We start from the raw sequence: 17,425 nt of genomic DNA, 5'->3' as shown, positions 1-17,425 counted from the left end.
TCCCTTTCTCAACCGTCAAGTTGAAAAGCTGGTAAAGATCCCTTAGTGGATGTAGTTTAGGGAAATAGAGCTAATTCTTAGCAGAATTGCTTTTTAATGCCATACAACAGCTATAATTACCACTGGGAAGCAGAAACATTATGGAATGTTACAAAATCCCTTTGATTTGCAGAAAGACCCAGTGCAATTCAGCCCGAGTGGCAATTAATAAGTTATTAGGGAAGACAGGAGATGGAACAATAAATAATTTTCATGCTTTAAGTTAAATGTTTCAACCCTCGTGACACATTTAATGCCTGACTTTGGGAAGTATTACACAGTGATGTAGCTCATTTAACCCAGTAAGAAGAACCTAGCCTAGCAGCTAACCAGGGGTGATGGAGGGGTGAAAAACATGTATGTTTAATTAAGGCCTTTTCAAACAATGAAATGGAGATCGTGTTACTCGAGGGCCCTTGGCAATTTTCAGAAAGCATCTCTAGATTAATCCAGGTAAGACTCCTTGCAAGTCATCATGCTTTCTGGGAACATCCTGGAAGGCAGGTAAGAATTTAACTTCAGTGAAGTGATTACCCAGCTCTGTCTCTCTCTCTGACTCTTCTCTCTAAGCAGAAAGTTCTGAAAATCCCCTCAACAGGGAAAATATCCTATTCTTGGATAAATCTGGGAAGATGCAAAAGGCAAAAATGTCCAGAGAGAAGCAGGAATATTGAATCACTGCAAAGAGCTGTGCAGAGCAGCTTACTTTCAAGAAGTTCCTATGCTTTCAAATTTCCCTACAATGGTAACGAAAGAATTATTGGTCTGTGGAGAGTAGAGTTTAGCCTAGGCCAATTTTGTTGGAGCAAGTTTTGTAAAGGGCCTTACTCAGCATGCTTTGGCTTAACACATCTGTTGCTTTGTTGTTGTTGCTGCTGCTGCTGTTGTTATTATTATTATTACTATTATTTTGGTCCCAGATGGAATTGGAATTTTTCCCAAGAACTACCAAACAGCCAGTTACAGTGCCATGCTCACCTTTGCCTTACGCCTACATTTAGCATCGGCACACACATAAACGCTATCAGTTTATTGTTTGTTTTCTGTACGAACAAAACTCACCAACAGGTATTTGTGAATTTCATTTAAAAAAGTGGAATAGCGATAGAGCATGTGACACAAGATTTGGGGTTGGAAACTTTGCACGTAGAAGGCTAAATTCTCTATTCCTTATCCTGACAGGGTCCAGTTTGGGTTGACTGTCTACTTTCAGGATATGTCTTCTTAATCTTCTCTCCTTACTAGGATATACTTTTTCAAAAAGAACTTTAAAAAATCTTGACAGTTATCCAGTGCTGGAATAATACCAATTTCTTTAACAATAACAAAGCTAATAGAATAAAAGCCATCAGCTGTGGGTATTTTATGAAAATGTTTAATTCAACTGTCTCTTTGGAATGTAGTAGTCATAGTTTGGGATTGAAGTTACAGTTCGGTTCTATGTGGTTTTTATGCTACTCAGTGTCTGAGAATACAAATGTCATTTAAAGTTAAGGCTTCGCTGTTCATTTTGAAACAACAATTTACAAGTGTCATATTGTCATAGAAAATAAAAATTTCTGTAAAAAAAATTTGCACAAAATTTGATGATGGTACAAAACATGAAGCAATCATATACCAGTAAAATGAAAACATTTTACTACAGAAAGTCTTATAGATTTCAATAAAGAAAAAATATGTTATTTTACACCTTTAAAAATTACGAAACAATCTAAAACAATATAAACTGAACATTTTGTAACACTGCCTTTACAAATTAATAACTTTATAAACATATAATTTTTAAATATATTTATCAGTGCAAGATACTTTAAAATTTAAAGTCGCAGTATCATTTTTCCTTGGCTAAGGACAACTTTAAGTCTGTTGCCTTAAAAAAAAAAAAAAAAATCAGGTCTTACTTAGTGCTTTCATCCCCGTACGATCCTAACCACTGAATGAATGCCTCTGGGGATAAAAATCTATTCTTTTTTCATAGTGATCGATACTTTCCTGGAAACAAAAGGCATCCTTAATCCAATTAAACCAAGATGAATGGACTGACCCATCCATGATGCAAATGTGACTCCCACAGAAGTATCTGAACGGGACCCCACAGCAACGTAGGAAGGGAGGAAAATCTAAAAGTTCTTCTGTATGCCATGGCCTGGCAGGAACATTCTGAAAACAACCACAGCCTTCTTTGGATTAATTCACATGCTGCCTGATAAGATATTTACTTCTCTGTGCTGTTGTTCGAGGCTTCAGTCTTAACCAGCCCCATGGCAGGCTTTTTCTTTGTGAGCCACTGGAAGTTTCTAGATGTATTCATTCAAGTCTCTGTTTTTTCAGGGTTGCTCCTGAATGGACGTTTTTAAAGATTTGTTTTGACTCTACTCGTTTTCTTTCCCCGTCTTACCTTAAAATACTGCACCCCAGGCACCAGGATTTATAGTCACTTTCTTAAATTAACTGTTCTTTCTTCTACTTCCCTTGTCTGATTCAATAGCAAAACAAGCAGGTTCGCAAGGGTCATTTTGTAGATTTGGATGTGAAAATCTCATATTTTTGGATATTTGGAGAATTGTATTCAGTCTTTCCTTTTGGGTCTCATGTGAAAGCCAATTAGTATTACCTCTTCCCTCAGCTTATCACTCTTTCTATTAAATGCAAATGCTTCTATCACAGATCATTTTGATTGGAGCAGACAGACAAATGGCTTAAGGAAAAAAGATACTGTCACTTTAACCAGTTAACAAGAAAACCAAAGTTAGACTTTGGAGGGCAAAGTTAGGAATTTCCCTTATTTATTTATTTTTAAACATAAAGTCTAGCAAAATTGTTTGCCATTACCAGCAGGTTAAAGCTGCAAGTTTCTTTTCTGGACAATGGCAAATGCTTAAGTTCTAAGAGAGAAAAAAGACAGGGAGAGAGAGAGAGAAAGAGAGAGAGAGAGGAGAGAAAGTTTACATTTGAAAATACATTCCATATGAAAGACCAATAAGAGAGAATATTGCAGCTTTATACAAAAGGGTCAAGAGACATGAAATTGAACTACGGAAAAAAGCAGAGCAATTAAGCCACATTGCCAAATCTTCGGAGCCCTTGCCCTCCCGGGGGCGGGGGGCTGACATCTCACACTAAAATATACTTTCTTCTTAGTCAGTGGGCCACCAGGGTTTGATTAAAGAGTAGGGCTTTCACCAGCGAGAAACAGAGCGGGTCGTTAATGTAACACAATGAGAACCAGTACAAACAAAAAGGCACTTGAGAGGACACAGACTAGCCAGTGCCAAGGAGTTGTCGTTGCGGTTGCCAGCAGTGTTTGGTGATGGCACGGTTTCCTGTATGGAGTTCACAAGCACGAGGTTAATACAACACTGGAAAACATCAAGAAAATTTGACGGTATTGCTTTGTAAACAGAGCTGACACACGATACCGGTACTGAGGCGATACAGTACGTTCACATAAAACATCCTAATCCTTCTCTGCCTACGCACGACGCGGGCAATTATACACAAGTACGGCTTCAGGAGTCCACTGAAGGGCGGTTTTTCTATGAGATTCTGGGCACTGGGCTGCAGGTAGCATGTCTGTCAAAAGGGCCCCACTGAAGACACTTGGTGCCAGCATCTTGGATTTTGCACAGTTTCCGAAAAGAATCCATCAAAGGAAGAGGAGAGAGAAGGGGAGGGAGAGTCGAAATGAATTCTTAAGTCATTCATACTTGGTCTCAACACCAGCATTTGATTATTCAAATGAAACCAACAGAAAAAAGCTGACTGTACATGATTCCGATTGCGAACACGGCTAACTTGTTCCCGTCTGTCGGCCATACTCCTCGAAGCTCCTGAGAAAAGCCTGGCTCAGCGTCATCAACGCACTTCCCAGCCTGGACAGTGAGAGAGATCAACAGTTCCCCAGCACGCTCAAGTTCTCTCCTTCCACGTCAGTTCCCCGACTCGTCTTTGCCTCCGTCTGCCTTCAGGCCTCCGAATAAGTACTCTGTGGGTTCAGTTTGTCTTTTTTCAACTTCACGCCGTCCACGAGTTCGAAGTTATAGTTCTCCAGGGCAGACAAGTTTCTCTCTGACAGCCCATTGTGCCAACAGGCACAGTAGAGCACCACCCCGCACACGGCGCCCAGGAGGACACCCAGCGCGCTCATGGCTATGATGGTGATGAGGATGGGATCCAAGGTCTTTAGCACGTTGCCCGGCTTCCTGGAGATGTTCTCATCACCCTCTCCTGGGCCTTCGTAGCCGGGGGTGCTCCCTAGGGGAGAAGCAAAATGGGCCCCGTGAGCGCCACTAACATAACCGGACGAAAGCAGACAGAAGATCGGAAAAAAAGGAGACAAAAAGCGAATCACATGCTCTACATCGGCCTGTCCTCTCTCAAGAGCCTGTGGGGGATTTCTAAGTGGGGTCTGGCTCGGCATCGCCGGAAAACACCCACATTTGTGTCTGACTCGTTGCGAACTGAGGCATGGCAGGTGCTGTGATTCTGATACATAGCTTAGCACACGGAAACCACGGATTCTGGACAAACAGGGAGGGCTGGGTTCTAATCTAGTTCAGATTCTGCGCAGCCCGCCACCTGCACTAGATTATAATCTGTGTTTATAGTCCCTGGCTAGATACCAGCCAGGTCGTTAAAGCTTTGCAAGATGCTTAGTCACACATTCAGCTAGCGGGGGGATTTCACCCTGCCCTGTGCATTTGCCTGCTCCCCAAACCAGGCCCAAGGAGACCTTCCAAGCTGCCCTTTGTGTCGTGCCATCTCTAGTGTGTCCGGGCACGGGTTACACACGTGTTTGCTCCCCCACATGTAAAATCTTCCAGGAAAAACAGATTCCAACCCCTCCTTGTCCACCTTGGTTTCACTCAAGAAGGACAGATCTTCCAGAACAAAGTGGATGCTTGCTGCTGACATTTAAAATGGGTTATGGCTCAAAGCTAGAGAGTGTGTCTGTGTTGTGCTGAATAGAACACATTTAATAATCAGCATCTTTGCAGCCTTGGTGGTTTCACGGGAGACAGTCACTCTGCTCTGCAGTTCAGTCACTGGGGAAATGTTTTCTTTAGAGTGGAACATGAGAAATTATTAACATGGGAGCTTTGAGCCTAATTACGTGGTACTAGAAACGAGACTAAAATGTTAATGCACAACATGCATAGTGTTTACTTAATGGTGTTCTGATCAACAAAGATTCCAATCAAAGAAAACTAAAAATATGAGATGCAAGTCCCTAAACAGGGGAAAACAAGCCTTGGGGCATATTAATATTCTCTCCCTTGAAACATTGTTTTGAAACAACCTCTAATAAAGTTTACATCTCAGTATGGGCTGCGTAACTAAGCTCAATGAGCCGCATGTTAATGTTATTAACAGCTTAGTACAGTGCCGTACTTATTTGTCTCTATCAAGTCCAAGACTGACTATGGTGGGTCCACATTTCTACTGGCCACAGGTGCTGATGCTGACAGGCAGGACACAGAATTGCTGGCAGCAGCTGTGAGTGATGCTGGGGCAACTGTCCATCAACCCACAGGTGCTGGCTGGGAGGGGTGGAATCTTCTAGAAATAAAATAACATCAGGCAGGGCCCAACTCTGGTCAAATGTCCTGTATTTGATCACAAAGTAGTCAAGGAAAACACACATTTTCAGATTAATCGGTATAAAGTCCAAGGCTACCACCCAATTAACTGGGCTACTGAAGGCAATTCCTGGTTTCAGCCTCCTCATCTGCAAAATGGGATCAGTCTGCATCACACAGCGTGCAAGATAACACCTGTAAAGTGCTTGGGGCATACTAACTCCTCAATAAATCCTTACCATCATCATCATCATCATCATCATCATCATCATCATCATCACTGTCTTCATTATGATGAAGACAGGGTTCCCATGGAGAGGAGGAGGGCCACAGATGGATCAAACACAACAGCTTATCACAAAAATTGGACTCTGGTCCTCAAAGATCATATCAGGATATCAACCAGACAAGAATTTAGGATGGTTTCAAATTACTGTATGAAAATCAGTGTCGGTCTTTGGGTAGGTCATGGGCTTCACTGGTTTCCTATTTCCATAGATATAAAGGGAGAGTGTTTCACGTGGTCATCCTCTAGGTCCTCCTTCAGCTCAGACAGGACAGGGCCAGCGCGAGCACGCTCCCCTGGGGCCCCGGTGCTCCCCTAGATCTCCAGGCGGCTTAGAAGAGAGCCCTCTGTGACAAGAGTCCAATGCACAGCACCATGGGCAGAGATATTTATTTTATTTGAACCGCTTTGATCTACCAGTGCACTAGAGCTCCAGAAAGTTGCTTCATAAATATAATGAAAGCCATAGTAAATTTTTAATTGGTCAGCAAGATAAACTTACCTGTTTCATCAATTTTATTTTCTGGGTTCCTTTTATCCAGGTCGGCCGGTTCTGCCAAGTCAAACAAAATTGAAAGAGATATTTGAACTGCCAACAAAATCCAATACACACAAAGTACATAAACCCTTACAAACACACACACACACACACACACACACACACACACACACACTGCCAGACTAATGGTTCTGCTGGATTTCCTTGGGAGTCTGTAGTGCAATCCAACCCCACCACATAACTGTAGAACAATGGAGAGGTGGTATCAAAGGACTAGGAAACTGATGTCACATCGAAATCCAGCAAGCACTGCTGTTAGCAGAGTGTTTTGTTTCAGAAGAAAAGAGTGGAGCGAATAGTTCTGGCAACTGGAGTGTGGGGGAAAGCTGACGGAAACAGGAAACAGTAATGGGGTTGTGCATAGGGCTACCATCTTGGGCTTTTGTAGAGAACTTCTTCCTAAATTTGATGAGGGCTAATTTGTTTTCCCAAATAGTATTACAGATAGTTTGTTTTTCCAAATAGTATAAATAGATATTACTAAATAGTATCCAAATAGTACTTGAGGCAAGAGACTGTGTTCTAGGTCTTACCTCCCCTCCCCAAATAATAATAATAATTATAAAATAATAATTATAGTAATAAAGTAAAATAAATGAGATCTCTGGGAGTAGAGTCCCAGTAGCCCACGTGGTTTTGAGGAGAGAGCAGGGAGTTTTAAGTACTTTATTCACTGCTATATTCCCAACATTTATAATAATGTCCAGAACAGAAAAGGTGCCTTAAAAATATTTGTTGCATAAATGTGTGGATAACTAATAAATAGTTGAAGTTTCATAGCATCCATAGCTAAATATTCAAGGATACATATTTGGTGACTCATACAATTATCTGAGGCATCTTTTTATCGGGACAGCAACATAGAGTATTTTGATGGTGCTTTAGTTGTGACTTTCCGAGTACAATGCCCAGCAACAACTACAGCCATGTGGACCAGTCCCATGAGAAGAAAAAGGCTCATCGAGTTGTCCTATCCCTCTATATATTCCCTGGAGCACTTGGATGCTGCCTTGCCTACAGTATGCAGTCCGCTAAAACTTGTTGAATTGGAATTAAATTTTCTTTCTTTGTTTTCGTTTATGGAGTTTGCTCGTACATTCTAAAAACCTCATTTTCATTTTGGGCTAGGAAAGCAGCGGCATTGTATACACTGTGTAACTACATGAAATACATATTTTCACAACAGTGTAGACCTGGGCGTGGGCAATCTGGAGCGTAATCTCAACCGACATCTTAAGTCTTATCATTTCCTGTGAAGATTGGCTAAGTGTGTGGCATTAAGTAGATTCCCTTACATAGTACGAAGAAGCAGATCCTTATTCACTGCTCTTTTTCCCCCAATTTCTTTAATCGACCATATCAAATTATTGCCACTTTAGGATTACATATGTTTGACATATTGTATAATAAAAGCTTTGTAAATTGCTGAGATGACCAAAAACCTATTACAGCCAACAGACTTTCTTTGTCTTAAATTTACCCAATAGGCTTATTCCATTTTGTTATAATTAACATCCCATTATATGATATATAGCAAAAGTTGAAGTGTAGCAAATGGAGCTTAAGACTAATTACTGTGCTATTACATTGCCATTAGTAATGCTATTTATAATTATACATCAAGAACCAGGGAATACGCATTGGTTTTCGACGTCAACTTTCATCCATATACCAGGCCAATACAAACCCGTAAACTCTGTAGTAGTAGGCAAGGTCTCAAAATTTCACTTATTCTTTTGAGTCATTTCTACTTTTAGGGTCAGAAACATCTACTTATTTGTAATAAAGCAAAGAATTATGGCTTCTATGATTCATGAACAATGTAATCTTAATTAAGTTCACTGTGCTCAAATTTTTCGAAGGCCTGCTGTTTTGTTTATACACCCAGATATCTGGAATTATCCAGATGTCTGAGTTTTCCACTTTTGATCAAAATGTTTTGGCATGGTATATATATATATATATATATAGCCTGTGAGCTGTGAGTCTTCTTTTTTCTTTCTTTCTTTCTTTTCTTTTTCTTTCTTTCTCTCTCTCTCTCTTTCTTTCTTTCTTTCTTTTCCTTTCTTTCTTTCTTTCTTTTTTTGGTGAGTCTTTCTTTTTAGCTATGATTTTTGGATTCCACATTATTTATGTGGTTTTGCAGGTACCAAGCAGACACTAAATGAATGAGGTTAGGGAATGGGGTAATTAAAGGTAAACCGACCTCGTTTTATGCCCTGTTGCAGCAAAATATGCGTTTCATATGATGTGCCCATATTGAAATTCTAGGTCTAAATGAGCAAGACAAAGACCCTTGCATGAAAATCTTCATGCTCTGGGCAAGCGTGTCCTGGTTTGTACAACAGTTCATACTCACTTGCACAGTCCTCTTGGGAAATGTGGTTGTTAATACTAATGTCATCCACTGCAATCCCACCAAGATTTCCTTTTCCGATTTCGCCTTCAAAAATCACCTAACAAGATAAGATCATTTTCACAGTATTGAAATGTTCAGTCCCGAGTAGCAGTGTTTACAAATGCTTGTTCAGTTCAATCTATGGCATGTAAATTAAATTCATGAGATTTCACCGAAGCACGGGCTTTGCTCATCAATCTATATTAACTGCCTGGTGATGGCATAAAACTTCTCCTAACACTCTCTTTTTATAATTCAAAATTTAAAACTGAGGGGAGCAGCGAATAAAAAGGAATGTTCATTGTGACAGCCCAGAAATAGATTATAAAGTAGTATTCTCCCCTCTTTCACAGCAAAATGGTTCTATTCCTGTAAACTTAGAGACTGAAATATGCAACTGGGAGGATCATCGCTGAGGCAAAATCCCAGGTTTGGGAAACACCTGAAATAATTGTTGGAATAATTCCCGCATCTCATTTACATAATTTCCAAAATACCATCCCCATTCCCTGAAGGAGCTGTCCTCCTACCCAGGGAGGACATCACACCTGATAAAGTTTCAGAGACTTGTGGAGCAGGACCCGCCCTTCCTTCCAGTGGTCTCCTTGGTGCCCGATGGCCATCCAGACCAGCTGATCATACTCCTCTGGCTTCTGGTAGTGCAGCTTGACCCGCAGCGTGCCCACGTGCGAACCAGACATGTGATACCAGAAGGTCATGCAGTGGGCGGAGTTCTGGGAATAAACCACGGGGCTCACCAGACGAGCCACTTTGCCCTTCTGGTTTTCATCCGCCTGGGAATAGATGAAGTTGCCATCACCTGCTGTGACAAAAAACCAGGTTAGGGACAGTGGCCACATTCATGACTCCTCCATCTCTTCTTTTAAATTCCATGACTTGAACCTTCTCTCCAGGGCGGAGCACCAAGAACCCAAATATGCGGTGGAAAGGGAAGCATGTGCGGTTTTGGGGGAACCTTTTTGGCACTTAAGGCTGTGCGCCAAGCCTCTGTGAGTGGGTGTTTGATGGGCAGAGGGCTGTGAAGCAGTACTAATTCGGGCACCCGGGATTTGGAAGGCATTGTCACGTGGCCATGGACGACACCTCCCATTGGCCTTTGCCTCGTTGGAAGCCCGTTGAAAGCAGAGGGAAGACCTATTTTCAGGCGACTTTAAAACAGTTTCAGCAGCACAGATATGAACACTGACATGACATGGAATAATTTAGATGTTTCTTATTTATTGTTTGAGCTGGGTGATGATACTCTGGTTACTATAACTGCTTGATAGTAATAAAGTTGCTGTGTTTCCAAATCATCTAGTAATCTTTTTCCCCACAAATTCAGATGATTTTTCCCTAGTTTATTTTTATGGCTTATAAATTCCTTACACGCACCTGAGAGTTTGAATCTCAGCTGCAAGCCCCACTTCTGTTTGATGTGGGCTTTTGCTTCAAGGAGAGGCAAGGTTGCATTTTTGAGGCTTATTAGAACGTGCCATTTTGGCAACGGAGATACTTGCGAGCTGCAAGGACTTACTCTTGGCTTTGCTTTTAATTACCCCCAGTGGGAACATTTCCTCCTGCCACCACCTGGTCTACATACACAACTCATGTTTCACTGTTTGCTCTGCAAATAGAAATACCTACTCTAAGGCCTCACCTGATGTAAGTGTGAATCTGATGCTCGGGCCTCAGTGAGCAGCGGGATGTTTTGTTTGCTGCCCAAGGGCTTTGCATGTTTGTGAGATACTTTTTCCCCGTGCACATGTGGGCACATTCTTGTGTCTTCTTGCCCGTGTCCACAGTTTCCCGGGAGAAGTGGGTGTGTCAGCAGGCAACTTGCTTCCCTCACTCACCTGGCTGCTTACACGACATTGCACCAAAACCCTCTTAAGCAAGGGGTGGAATAATAAAAGGAGGGTGGAAATAAAACTCACAACTCTGGCGGCATGTTTGACGCGGTCTTTACGGAGCGCCCCCTGTGCCCACGTGGACCCAGTCACTCTTGGGGTTTGCTTTCTCCCACTACTTTACCAAGTGGTGGTTCCCTAACTGTGTGACAGCACCATCTCACTGAGGCGAGTTGGGTCTCAGTCCCCCAAGAGGGACAGGTGAAAAAGGCACCCGTCTTGCCTCTGTGCCCCATATCCCCATTCTTAGGGAAAAATACTGAAGTTGGAGATGCTGCAGAGAGGGGGGCGCATCGATTGGAGCCCATGACGTTTATTCTGGCTCGTCAGAGAACAAGTGGGAGAAAGGAGGAGAAACCTGGACCTGGGTAGAGGGAGGAAGGCTGCCTGGGAAATCTCTCCTGGCCTCTGCCCTGACACCTCTGTGGTCTTTTAAAAACATGCTCATGTCACTGCTCTGCTCGAAGCTTCTCAGTGGCTCCTCAAGACCGTTAGCCTAGCCACACTCCTTTACGGGGCACCCCTGCCATATAGCTAACGGCCTCACAGAGAAGCCTGTCCCCCCACACCACCTGCGAGCTCTCCTCCGTGCCTGCACATGCCAATCCTAGCCCAGACTCTCTGGGACAGGACTGCTTTCTCTGAGCCCCCATGTTATCTCTCCCATCGCCGCTCACCTCCACCTGGGGCCCCCTCACCCCCTGCGTGGTAATCATCTCCCGCCTTGTGCAAGGAGACCGTGAGCTCCTCAGGGCAGAGCCCCCCTCCTTTATTCTCGCATCTCCAGTGCCTGGTGCAGCATCTACCAAGTAATAGGGCTCCTCAAATAACACTTGTTCGACAAACCAGGGAAGATGCTGGGTTTCAGGAATTCTCTGTAAGGAGGTACATCGCCTCCCTCTTAGAAGTCAAATGCAGAAAACCAAGTGGGATTCCTTCCAATAAATTCCAAATTGAACAGCAGGATATTTTACCTAGATTGTGTTAATTTAAAGAAATCTCCTGATTTGCAAATTGCAGAATATCGTCTAATGTCCGTCTGTGTGCATGTGGGCTGCTCTTTTCATCTACTTTTTTTTTTTTTGTTAACAAGTTCCTGCCTTTCAGATGTCGGGCTCACTCCCCCTCTCTCGGCAAATGCTTGTGTTTCCAGGGCTGTAGGAGGCTTTTTCCCGTCAGAGCAGACCTGGCACCACAGCAAAGTAAATTTGGGTGTCTGGGAGAACAAAAGAGACAAATCCTTCTGAAGGAATCACACTTCTCAGCTGTTACTCTAAGACAAGCCCCCCTTTTCTGATACTCCAACGCATAAAGGGTTGATATTTTTCCTTTCAGGGGTTTTATCACAGTTTTGGGTCAGGAACTCTGTCTTCATTTTCTCAATTAGCACTTTACTTCTGCAAGCCTTTTAGCTTTTGTCTCTGGCTAACATAGCTTTTAACCTCCTTTGAATGTCAGATCCTACTGAGTCATTTTGCTTCACTTTGCATCAATTTTTCCACCATTACTGCCTTCATTTCAGCTAATTGCATTTGGTTAATTTGATGCCATTTATATGTACAGTGCCATTTACAGTCAAAGTATTTTAAGTTTTCTAAAACTGCTTGTCTTAAGATTCAATTGAAAGTGTCTCAGAATTGAAGGAGTCCAATTTTATCCAATTTCCTTGTCATTCTCATTAGGCAAAGAGGTAGCTGTGGTGGAAGGAGGCCAATTCAACCTACTTAATGGTTATATTCACTGGGAGAAAAAAAGTAATGACAAAATGGGAAAGGCATGAAGTGCCCTCTGCCCACCCATTGGCCCACTGACCCACTCATCCAAAGCCCCAGCATGGGGGAATTTTGTTTAATGAGGTTTCTCAGCATCAGCAAATGGCCCTCTAGTGTATCATTTGGGAAGCTGCCTCTTGAGCAAATAGTCCCTTAAGTTTCATTGCGTCAGGGAGACGTCGGTCGGCTGAGTGTTCGTGGTGAGTGTGTGGGAGCGTGTGTATGTGTGGGCGTTGTAAGGACAACCGCCGGATCTTCATGCGGCACCTGAAGCTGGATGACAAAATGACTAAGGGGAAGGCAGGATGGCAGTGGATAAAGAGTTCACTGGAGTGGCAGTCAGCCCCCAGTGACCCCCAGCCCATCCCTCTGCCACTAATTAATCCCAGCAGGAAAGTAAGACAGGAGGCGGGGCAGGATGGGGTGAGGTTTCCACCTGCTCAGAAAAAAATGGGCCAGATTTACAATCTTCCTCAAATGAATAAGAATCCCACCCCAACTTGTTCCACTTCAACTTCAAGGCTCAAGAGAGAGCGAGCAGGAGGCTCACTTACTGGTTCTTTAGCTGCAAAATAAATGAGATGACCTATGCCCAGATTTGCTTCAAAATAATCCAGAGTCAGGGGTGCTAGAGATAAAGTAAGAGTCCTGTGACTCGGTGCTTGTTGAAGCTGGGTTATATGCATACAGGGTTCATGTCACTAAGCCTTCTCTGCTTTTGAATGTATTTGAAATTTCCAGGAAAACGGTTCGGGAAAAGTATAAAACAGGTACTTATTCACACATCTTTGCCAGTTTGCTATTTTTCCAAGAGGCAATCAGTTGCCAGATTTAATCAGGCGCTCTCTGCTACCAGGCGTCGGAGCACCTCTTCTAGGAAAGGGGATCTTGGTAATTCCAGGAAATGAAAGCACGAAGTGAATGCTCGGGAGTGTTTTCTAACACCCCTAATCTCACAGACCCCAGAAACCCTCCACAATAACACCCTCTCTAATTTAAAGCAATGAGGCCGCAGTGAACTCTCCGTTACCTGTGTGATCCTGAATGGGTCCGGTTTTGCTGGTCAACACACTCCACTTGAGCTGCACGTGATTGTCGTGTTCCCAGTGACAGAATGTCTTGTGAGAACCCCAGCCAAATTCACAGTTAAAACCATATGTTGGAAACTCTTCAGTGGGTGGAAAGGAAAAATAGAGACAAGCAGAGAAAGACAAATTTAATCATTTAGGTCAGAAAGGCCCTTAATTTGCTCACAAAAGGCACGATTTATATAACTTAAAGTCTGTTTGAAAATTCTGGGAAAGCCTCAAAACCCAGGATTACCAGGAAACACAAAAGACTGCATGGAGATGTCAAAATGTTTGCAAAGTCACGTTTCGGATTTTTTTTTTTTTTTATCCAGCTTTAAAAAGATTATGGACTGCCTGTCAAATTGGTTTTACATAAAATTTCCAGGAAGGTTACTTTCCAAGGCAGATGTATTACATCTATAACATTCTCCCTATGCCCATGATATTTAATATGAAAGATATTCTGTTCTTGAGAATGAATCATATACATTGTTATCCACCAATGAGAAGAATCTTAAGTACAGATTGACCTGTGAACCTCAAAAGTGAAGAAATGTGACTTGGCTGGATGTCTCATTCTGGAGGCTATCTGTATTCTTAGCACACTGGGTAACACTTCAGGTTTTTATGTCAAATCTCTGAAGCTTTTCTTAAGGTTATTTAGTGTGCTTTGTATCAGGTCAATTAATTTCAAGTGTAAGTTTCTGCTTTTTTAGTGAATTTTAAAATTTGCATGTAAATTAAAACCTCCATGCAAGTTCACATAGAGCCAAAGCATTTTTAAAGAGCTGTCCACTTAAAAGTTCAAAAAAATGTTTCCTTTCAATTTGAAAAGAAAATATGAATGGATTCTCAGGAATGATCTGTCTTGTGCGTTCTGCAAGGTGCTATTCGACTGTCGTCTTTTTAAGCCTCTATAGCTTTATTTTTCACTCCCCCCCCTTTTTTTTTTAAGAAATAGCTTAACTTTTTAAGTATGAAAGAAATGAAATCATGTGGCTTGGAATTTGTTTCTGGTAATCTGAAGCTAATAATTAAAATAATCTTAAAGATAAAATTCTCATGCTTCAGTCAGTCCTCCTCCTCTCCCCATATAAAATTAAACACACAAAGCAGCTGTTTTCTCTAATGAAGGGAGGTCACTGCTTCTCATTGAGTTTAGGTAGTCCACAAGATGGCAGCATTGAAACGGAGAGAAAGGTGCCTAGGGCATCTTGCCAGTTGATCTTGAACATGTCTCAAAACCATTCGTGTGTACAATAAGGGAAGTATAGTATCGTACACTGTATTAGGGTCAGGCTGAGATCCGATCTTGTTTTGATCTTTTCTTTAACTTTGTCCGTGTTTAACACGACAGGGCTTGCTTGCGTTCTTCTGGGAGCCTGGTCGCCGCCATGGCCCCCTCCCCCGCTTTAACAATGGCAGTCAGGATTTTTATGGGAAGATTCATTGAATAGATAAGGATGACTTACTTTGCATGTTTCGTTTCCAAGGAATCCTTTGCAAATGCTAATGTAGAGTTTTGGAAGGAATGCACCATATGCATTGTCAAAATGGAGCAGGATGGATTCCCCCTTCTGGTGACAATAAGACCTCCCAAAGGGCGCTCAGAGCTAGTTTGGGAAAGTCACTCTAGCAAGCCCCATGATGTGTCTAAGGCGCGTACTTTCGGTGAGTGCAGAAGGGCTGTATTTCACAGCTATGGTGTCACCGGAGAGATATATTTCATGTCTTGTTTATCGTAACCATGAAATAGGGCTTCTTAAAGTATGAGAAACTCTCTTCCAAAATTTACCACACTTTTGAGCAGCAAGATTGAATTATGCAGATGAACTACAGTCAATTGAACAGTGACTGAATGGTTGAGCAACCTTGGATGTCAGCACCCACGAACCTGGAATGTACTGTTGCATAATCTCCTGTTAGAAAGTGTTAATATTGGAAAATGTTAATATGTGTGTGGTTTTGGGTTTCCTCCTTAAAATGTAGTTTGTAAGATGTGCACATGCAGGAGGGCAGCCAGCCATTACAGCATAAACATTTCTGCTTGTATTTCTGGCTAATAGATTAAATTTATCGTATAGTATAGAAACCACACCATGCATTATTTTGGCTCTTAATATTCTGGTGATATCATAAAATCTATGAGTTTGGATGTGTTGCTAATGACCAGGACATAGGACAGCCTTGTTTGAGAGGAGGGCTCAGGCATTTCTGCAGCTGGCCTGAGTGACGGTCCACGTTGATCTTCTCATGTGTTCTCCGATCCTATGACTGTAACAAGGGGATCTGCTCTAACCTTTTGTGTTTTACTACCCTTTCATCTTCTTGTCCCAATCATATAATCTACGGCAATCTTGTTAATTTAAAAGAACTATTCTTTTTTTTTTAACCCATGCATATGGTGGGGGAGGAGTGTGGAGCGAGATGTTGACAGTTCAGGGCTGGCCAGGAAGGCTATGAGACACGTAAAACACACACAAACATTTATGGGCAGGAGAAAGAAAGAAAGAGAGACAGAGAGGAAGAAAGAAGGAGAGAGGCAAAAGGGAAAAGAGGAGAGAAAGAGAAAGAGAAAAAAAGCAAACCGAGGAATGAAGTAAGTATAGAGGACTAGTGACCTTTCAGTCTTCAAAATATTACCCAGGCCCTGTGGCTGCACAATTCTCATTAAATTCATTGGGAATAATCTGGCTAAATCCCTTCTTGGCTCTTAAAAATAGCAGGAAACAATATTCTGAACTTAAAACAAATTTATAGCCGCTGTGCGCCGGCCCCAGCTGCGCTTGTGGAAACTATCTTGCCCGCATTTGAATCATTAGCACCGTATATGCACAAGGATTTAATTTTGGAACCTGGTATTCAAAACTTCTTTTGAGGATGTTAACTAGCTTACTCTCGGACTGGTCTTTCAGTCCAAATAAGTGGAGATGCTTAGGTCCATGCAATCATGGGTTACGAATCAACCCTGAGCTGCTCTAGGAGTGTTTGAAGATCCTCAGAGCGTGAGACCTTTCAGCAGGGGGAGTTGGCTGGAAAATGCAGGGTTTCTCCTCATTTTCTGGCAGAGCATTAATAGGGTTTGATGCATCTGATCACAACCCAGACAGTATATGAGTATTATAGGCCCACTGAGCTTATGACATTGATAAGAATCCTCAAAAGTGAAATCTTAAGACTCTACTTGAGTCTATAATGGCTTCAGCAAAATCAGATTAGATGAAAGTTTAGGGGTCCAGTTTGTTGCTTGTAAATATGCCTAAAGAATCTGAAACCCGCAGAACAGCATGGATCAAACTATCAGAGAGGTGGGTCCCACCCTGGGTGAACAGCTCAAAGTTAGGCTTAACCTCGGACTTGAAACACACGCAGGGCCGCGGGAACTGCTCTGAACACTGGCTTAGCCAGATGGTGACAATGAACAGAGCTCCTCAAAGAAGGTCAGACGGTCCATTATCCACAAAGACTGGGAGACAGATTCATGACTCAGGCAATGAAAAAACGAGAAACCAGGGTGATTTGGAAAGGACTCTGGGCTGACCGTGGAACTCAAAACCGGAGCAGACCCCTTCTATCAGTAAGCTTTGTGGTTTGACATGAACTGATTCAGATGGTGGTGGCCATAGGTCTTCCTGATTTGGGATCTGTCCATCTGCATTCTGACCACAGTACACCCCACAGGATGGCTGGTCCTTGAACTCACACACAAACCACATGTGTTCACGAAGTCATTGCTGACTTTCAACGTCCAGGGGGAATTATCCTACTTTGGAATCTGGTGTATACCTTTCTCTTGTCTCCAGAGCTGTTGC

General features: G+C 42.4%; 1 protein-coding gene across 4 annotated transcripts in view; it reads right to left on the bottom strand.

Moving 5' to 3' along the window:
* Positions 1-1,398: 1,398 nt before the first annotated feature.
* Positions 1,399-17,425, bottom strand: part of NRP1 (neuropilin 1) — a 136,385-nt gene continuing 120,358 nt past the window's right edge. For 2 of the 4 annotated variants that reach the window (XM_028120882.2, XM_028120884.2), the window contains exons 13-17: positions 13,574-13,711; positions 9,410-9,684; positions 8,823-8,919; positions 6,407-6,457; positions 1,399-4,293 (exon numbers count right to left, since the gene is read on the bottom strand). In XM_028120882.2, the coding sequence (XP_027976683.1) occupies positions 4,004-4,293; positions 6,407-6,457; positions 8,823-8,919; positions 9,410-9,684; positions 13,574-13,711 (851 nt within the window). In that variant the 3' untranslated portion in view covers positions 1,399-4,003. The remainder of the gene's footprint in view (positions 4,294-6,406; positions 6,458-8,822; positions 8,920-9,409; positions 9,685-13,573; positions 13,712-17,425) is intronic. The other 2 variants (XM_028120885.2, XM_028120883.2) reach the window with 1 other exon arrangement.

The sequence above is a fragment of the Eumetopias jubatus genome, unplaced genomic scaffold, assembly GCF_037043125.1.
Source record: "Eumetopias jubatus isolate StellerSeaLion01/CBP00866 unplaced genomic scaffold, mEumJub1_p1.0 scaffold_8, whole genome shotgun sequence".
Taxonomy (NCBI): Eukaryota; Metazoa; Chordata; class Mammalia; order Carnivora; family Otariidae; genus Eumetopias; species Eumetopias jubatus.
The sequence above is the reverse complement of the archived record's forward strand: the minus strand, read 5'-3'. Positions and strand labels throughout refer to the sequence as shown.